General features: G+C 37.4%; 1 protein-coding gene and 1 long non-coding RNA gene across 4 annotated transcripts in view; one reads left to right on the forward strand and one right to left on the reverse strand.

Moving 5' to 3' along the window:
• The window catches only part of LOC107672765 (transmembrane protein 150A-like), a 17,930-nt gene extending 12,965 nt beyond the window's left edge, over positions 1-4,965 (reverse strand). The window contains exons 1-8 of one of the 3 annotated variants that reach the window (XM_016466111.1): positions 4,913-4,965; positions 3,578-3,728; positions 3,242-3,486; positions 2,923-2,970; positions 2,756-2,842; positions 2,588-2,655; positions 1,199-1,326; positions 459-636 (exon numbers count right to left, since the gene is read on the reverse strand). In XM_016466111.1, coding sequence (XP_016321597.1) covers positions 459-636; positions 1,199-1,326; positions 2,588-2,655; positions 2,756-2,842; positions 2,923-2,970; positions 3,242-3,486; positions 3,578-3,637 — 814 coding nt within the window. In that variant the 5' untranslated portion in view covers positions 3,638-3,728; positions 4,913-4,965. Of the gene's footprint in view, positions 1-458; positions 637-1,198; positions 1,327-2,587; positions 2,656-2,755; positions 2,843-2,922; positions 2,971-3,241; positions 3,729-4,912 lie in introns of all 3 variants that reach the window. The other 2 variants (XM_016466112.1, XM_016466113.1) reach the window with 2 other exon arrangements.
• Positions 1-7,387, forward strand: part of LOC107672767 (uncharacterized) — a 19,855-nt gene that overhangs the window by 8,454 nt on the left and 4,014 nt on the right. The window lies entirely within an intron of this gene.

Genomic DNA, 7,387 nt, shown 5'->3' on the forward strand with positions numbered 1-7,387 from the left:
CTTTCATGCAGTGTGTCATGTAGCTGTATGTGAACATAAACTATCTGCAAAGTTGGGAAGCCGACAGTGCACGATAAATAAAGTTATTGTCTATCAAAAAAAAAAGAGTGGGCTCGCAATCGCCTAAACGAGTCGTCAGGAATTCGAATCTTATTCTGTTATGGATTTACATCACAAAGTAATACATTTGCATGTCTGCCCATGTTCTACGTCGCCAACTTGCCCGCCCACAAACAGTAAAATTTCGTGTGATTAACATCATGTCGAGAAGACGCTGTATCCTATGCTGTGAGAGTAAATTTGTTTTATCACATCTTATAATTACCAGCAATAGTTCATGATGTGCAAACAGGTAATATGGTCTAAACAGCAAAGACAAATAAGCAACCCATGTCAAGAAAAATTAGCAACACACACTTATTCATCATTTTCCAGCCATATTCAATAAGGAAGGATACTGAGAACCAGTGTGATGAGAGCACCAGTAGCCAGTGCCACACGCACATGAGCCATCCAGTAGTCCAGAGCGGTGACAGCCACCCGGTAGGTCAGCAAACACTGCAAACACACGAACAGAATGCCTGCTGGGAAGGCAGCACCCGCACCTACATAGTGAAGTGTTTTAGCGTGGTCCACCTAGTCGAAAAGCAGTACAGTACGGTGTTATTCAAGTAATAATAAATCAAAGCATTGAAATAAAAGACCAAGACCATTGAAACATGATGACAGACACACTTGTATGACATCTATCCTGGACAAAGTAGACTAAAAAAAACACAGTCAACTTTGTCTTGCTGCAACAAGAAATTTGCTTATTGCGCACTCAGTATACGGATGGAGGTGCTATTAAAGATGAGCAAGTAAAATGCCCTCTAAAATCCATTTTGAAGAATGAGATGGCTGCATGCATGGATCAATACTAATCACTTTGAGAACATCACCCTCTCTGAAACACTCGGATGCTGATCAACGCATCAGTCTGATGCACTGAATTTAAGGCCCATGATAAGACTGAAGAAGGTGAAGAATCAGCCCTTAATATCTTCTCATACAGCACTAACAGATGCCTAAATGCTTGTTACCATTTTTGGTTTCAGTGATGTGAATGGTGAGCGGGTCAATCTACTCTGAAACTAAATGTGTTTATCAGATGATAATCATACACGGATCAGTGTTTAGGCAGAATTGCGTGACTGACCTGGAAGTTGCCCACCATGACCAGTCCCACAGCATTGGTGCATCCAGACACAAGTCCACTGGTGTTGAGCCAACAGTGGTTCCTGTGCTCAATGATCTGAGCATACCGTAGCAGACACACCAACACCACTACACATAAAAAGAGCACAGAAACATTAAGCAATCAGACCATTTCACACGCATACAACTTGTGGTTACAAAGTTCCTTTTTGCTTTGTTTCTGTTCATTTTTTTTTCCATAGTATAGAGCACTTGTAGAGCACAGTGTTGTTGTTTTTTTTGTTCTAGCTTTGACAATATTTTGCAGTGTATTTGTTTTTAGTTGGACACCAAAGTTTTAACTGCATTAGATAACAAAATATCAAATCAAGTAGCATCTACAAACAACTGATACTAGAACTTTTCTCATAATCCATTGAAGGCTGAAAAAATCCAAATACAAACTTAATAAAAAAAAAAAAAAATGTAATCAAATTGATTGAAATCAAGTGACATTTTTTAACAAAAGATTTATTTTGAATAAATGCAGTTATTTTGAATGATCTTTTCATGTAAGAATCCTGAAAAAAAAAATGATGGTTTATACAAAAATATTAAGCAGCAAATCTGTTTCCTGAGCATCAAACATATTATGACTTCTGAAGGATCACGTGACACTGAAGACTGTATACAATTTGGCAGCACAGGAATAAATTAAATCTTAAAATATATTAAACAGAAAACAATTATTTTAAAATGTAATGTAATAATATTTTACAATGTAACACTTTTTACTGTACTTTTAATCAAATAAACGCAGCCTTGAGACTTCTCGCAAAAATTCCAAACTTTTGAATGGTAATGTATGTTAGAAACCTGAAGTGCATGCTAAACATACATTTTTAACTTAATTTGATATTTTGTTACATAATCCAACAACAATAAATTTTTTAAGCATGGCTTTAGTGTCCAAGTATTTTGGGGGGGCCACAGTATATACATTATATATTACTTTTTAGCTGTATTTGCCCACACAAATCTTATAATTTAAATTTTTTCATTTATAAGATTTATTTTTAAGTTATGGTCTGTAAAAGTGTGTAATAACACACCCCTGATTTCACATCACAACACAAATAGAAGCAGATGACAGCCAACCTTCAACAAGACCAGGACAATCAAACCCCTAATCACGTAATCGCAACATACACACAACACGTAATGAAGCGACACAGGAAAACATCCAATATAGATGACGCAGTAAGTAGCATGTCTGTAAGTCTCATGCAGGTATCTGTTTCTGCAACACTTCTGCCACTCTGAATGCTTCCATTCATGCTTTTCTTCTCTGTTATTCGATATGTCAATGCTGGTGTAGAATACGTGGAAATATGAGAACAAGCAGTCTTACCCATGAAAGCTCCCACATTACCAACGAGACTGAAAAGACAGCTCTCGGGAGGGTAAGATCCACACTTACTGAATCAAAGTTTAGACAAAGACATTGTCAGATCATACCGGAAATAAACACAGACTCAAACTAAAGAGGAAGAGCTCAAAATAAAGTGTATATGACTACCTGATGAGGGGGATGTCTTGAATGGTGCAGCATGTTTTTGGGAAGCCCGGCTTGGCTGTTTCCTCTGTGCATGTCACATTGTACGACCTTTAAAATAATAGTTGACTATCAAATTACATAAACATCATATGGTTTTAAATAAACTGAGTGAAACAAGCCCAACTTACCAGTTTTCAACAGGACAAACATGGTGGTTCATTACAGCCATAGCATATCTGAGGACACAGCAAAACAACACTATATTGTTTATGCTTGCAATTTTATGTATGTGACGTGACATGTGGCCAAGTATGGTGACCCATACTCGGAATTAGTGCTCTGCATTTATCCCATCCAAAGTGCACACTGAATCTGTATATTTGAAAAAACAAACAAATAAACAAAAAACTCTGATTTCAACTTTTAAAAACTATTTGATGTGACAAACAATAATTAATGCATTTTAAGATATCTTTGAATCGTGGGTGGCAGCATATTTAAACTCACACTATCCATATCCCAGTGATAGAGAAGGCAGCCAGGCTGACAGGCAGTATTATCCAGGCAGTCATTGGTCTGACAGTGAGGCCAGTCTGTCCCAAGCATGAGGGGGAGGAACACAGAGGGCTGGCAGGGTGAGACACAGGGGGGATGACAAGGGGGCACTGACATGCAAGGACACACAGGGAGGGGACATGAGAGGAGGAGAGGGATGCCACGCTGCTCCTTCCTTCCGGCCACCAAATCCAGGCCTAATCAGTGTTTTCGGGAAAACAAAGGAGGTGAACAGAGGAGAGAGACAAAACATATAAATTCTTCCATGAAGTAAGACCATGAACGTACATTAAAGTCACAAAGAGACGGAAGTAGTGAAAGATCTTTCTTTTGTATTGTGCTGTACATCCAAAGTGCAACAGATTATCGAAAAAGCAAAAAGGAAGGGCGGGGTCTTGGTTCTAGCCGGTTGTTGATTGGATGAAGAGCTTGTAGTGACCTGTAAGAAAGGGACGGAGTTTAAGTGGACTACATGATGGGAGAAGTCCAGCATATGTAACCAGAAAGAAGTCTGTCGCTTCACTGGAAGGTCCAGTTATCCAGTTATATTTTTGGATTAAAATTTAAGTCAAAATAATAATAATAATAATAATAATAATAATGATGATAATATTAAAATTAAAAAAATCCATAAGAACAGAAAATAGAAAATGGATTGGGTGAATTTTCATTTCATGCTAACTTTAAGAAAGGAAAGAGAAACTAGAGAAACCAAGCAAATGTTCATGCACAAGTATTAGTTGTCAGTCTCTCAAAAACAGTGTTTTTAGTGCTTGTTTCCATTTGCAATTTGCCCTTTTGACCCATTGCTTAAGTAACTAAAAGCACTTCTAGTCCAGAGTCAATCCTGCAGTTTGAGTGTGTGTGCTGCAGTTAACTTTGTTGTAAAAACATAAGCTTTACTGGAATTCTGAAACACATGACTGCCACATGATGCTGTCTGAAACCCTGAAAAGCAATACTGACAAGTGGTAGCCCACTAATGAGCTGTGGTATGATGACTACAATGCTGTCTAGACAGGCAGCCCACTAGGTTTTCAAGCATGTACGTTATCAGAAAACCTAAACGTTACTTTAAGATATACTGTACACTACAAGCATCAGTACATAAAAGGCTGCCACTGATATTCACATCAACTACTCAGGCAAGTGAATGTGCTGCTGTGTTCATGTTACTCATTTGCATTAGTTAAAACTATAGTGTCATACAGGTGGCCTTCGTTGATCTCACTGTATCTTATGTATAATCAAATAGAGTTTGCAAATCTTCTGGTTCATTTCTAAATGCACTGGCTGACTGTCTCAATTCTCAGGGAAGTTAGCAATTCCGTGGTCACTAGCAATGAAGCTAACATCGGTTGTGTTTCGAAACCTTGTGCGCTGCCGTCCTAGAAAGCATTTCGGAAAACATTCAAACGCGACTGAGATGTCCCAAAATGCTGTCTAGGTAAGCAGCTCACCCGGTTCTGAGACAGCCATTGAGTCCACCAAAATCTGGAAACGACTGCTGCCGCGGAAAAAGCTAATTCCTTATCGCTTGAAAGCGAGTTCAAGGGATAATACTAAGTTCTGCCGGAAATATTCGTAGAAATTTTGTTAAATAAGACGTCCATATTTACATACCTTAAGTCCTGCTACTCCTTGCTTCCAACCTCTCTCTTCTTCTTCGTCTTTCTTTTACTGGCAACCGCACCTAACAGTGCATTACTGCCATCATCAGGTAGCTTGGATCAGAAACATAAAAATAATAATAATAAAATAAAATAAACAAATAAGTGACGTGACATGTGGCCAAGTATGGTTACCCATACTAGGAATTAGTGCTCTGCGTTTAACCCATCCTAAGTGCACACACACAGCAGTGAACACACACACACACCTGCCTGTTCAGCTCCTCCAGTTTCCACCCCAATTCCCTTTAAATCCCAATATCCCACTGTATCCTTATTTAACCTTCAGATATACTTTCCCTTCTACCCATAGTATATCAGCATCTTCTACCTCTCTATATATACTTATCCTACATTCTCTTCATTAAGCCTGTATTATTCAGAAACTGAAACAGCACATTTACCGTACTATTTCCTATATCTGAGTCTAATATATTCTTTAATGTTAACTCTTTTCCTTCATTCATCCATACTTCTTCTCTTAGCACTTCTCTTTCTTCATCATAACCCTTACAATTAATAATCACATGTTCTACAGTTTCACTCTGTCCACATTTCTCACACAATCCCGTTGGATGTTTAGATATTAAATGTAATGTTTTATTCAAACCTGTATGTCCCATTCTTAGTCTTGTAATTATACTTTCCTCCCTCCTATTTCTCCCACTTTCTTTTGTATTGCATATAAATGTCTCCCTTTAGTCTCATTATCCCAATACTGTTGCCACTTTTTAATCACTTTCTCCTTTATTACTGATTTTATTTCTCTTATACTATGTGATAGCTCAATTTCTACTATTTCATCATCTACTGCTTGCTTAGCTAATTTATCTGCTTCTTCATTTCCTTTAATTCCCACATGGGCTGGAACCCACATAAACTGTACTTCTATTCTACATTGTTTTAACTCAAAGAGATTTTGAAGGATTGCATGATTAAATCTGGCCTTGATTCTGATTTTTGGTTATCAATGACTATTGCTGAATATGAATCTGAACAAATGACCGCATTTTGTATTTCTCTTTCCTTAATTAGTTGTACTGCTAGCAGAATAGCCATCAATTCACCTGTATATACTGACAGTTGATCACTTATTCTAGCTTTTTTCTTCATCAGTAACTTTGGCACATTAACTGCCACTCCTACTCTCCCTCTTTTTTTGGAGGCATCTGTGTATATCCGTATATTATTTCCATACATAAGTCCTAAATACTCCTTTGCTCTCATTACTTCCATCTCATTACTTCCTTCTCTCTGTCTTATCTTCAGTAATGTTAAATCTACTACTGGCTGAGGAAGAATCCATAAGGGGTTATGTGGATACATTACTCTTGGTATACATCTATAATTGTTTATCCCCATCTCCTTAATATCTTCTTCTACAACCCATCCAAAACTCTTATGTTTATTCATTCCTTGTTCCCAACATATTCCTAGTATTTTCTTTGTTGGATGTACCTGACTCTGACTCATCCTGACTCTTAAGTTTTGTCCAATATACAGCCATTAACTGTTGCCTTCTAATATAAAGCGGCATTTCGTTTATCTCTACTTGCATTGCTGCAATAGGTGTCTCTCTGTCTTATCTTCAGTATGTTAAATCTACTACTGGCTGAGGAAGAATCCATAAGGGGTTGTGTGGATACATTACTCTTGGTATACATCTATAATTGTTTATCCCCATCTCCTTAATATCTTCTTCTACAACCCATCCAAAACTCTTATGTTTATTCATTCCTTGTTCCCAACACATTTTGTATTTCTCTTTCCTTAATTAGTTCTACTGCTAGCAGAATAGCCATCAATTCACCTGTTTATACTGACAGTTGATCACTTATTCTAGCTTTTTTTCTTCATCAGTAACTTTGGCACATTAACTGCCACTCCTACTCTCCCTCTTTTTTTGGAGGCATCTGTGTATATCCGTATATTATTTCCATACATAAGCCCTAAATACTCCTTTGCTCTCATTACTTCCATCTCATTACTTCCTTCTCTCTGTCTTATCTTCAGTAATGTTAAATCTACTACTGGCTGAGGAAGAATCCATAAGGGGTTATGTGGATACATTACTCTTGGTATACATCTATAATTGTTTATCCCCATCTGTCCAATAGATGAGGATGCTCTTTTAATATTTCCTCCCTTTCCCTATTAAATTCTTCAGTCAGATTTTCCGTACCGTTTACTTTTATAAATGTATTACAAAACATTTCTGCTTTCTCACTGTTTTCTACTGTTATGACTTCCCCTTCATTTAAAACAGGATATTCTGTCTCCTTCCTTATTCCATTCATCCTTCTGATCATATTCCATACCTCTTCTATTGATGTACTTTTCCCTATTCTGTCACAGACATCTCTCCAATGTTGCCTTTTTGCCCTTCTTACCACCTCTTTTACTTTTGCTTGTTCTCTCTTGTATTACA

Source organism: Sinocyclocheilus anshuiensis, unplaced genomic scaffold, assembly GCF_001515605.1.
Source record: "Sinocyclocheilus anshuiensis isolate Anshui unplaced genomic scaffold, SAMN03320099.WGS_v1.1 scaffold88, whole genome shotgun sequence".
NCBI classification, from domain to species: domain Eukaryota; kingdom Metazoa; phylum Chordata; class Actinopteri; order Cypriniformes; family Cyprinidae; genus Sinocyclocheilus; species Sinocyclocheilus anshuiensis.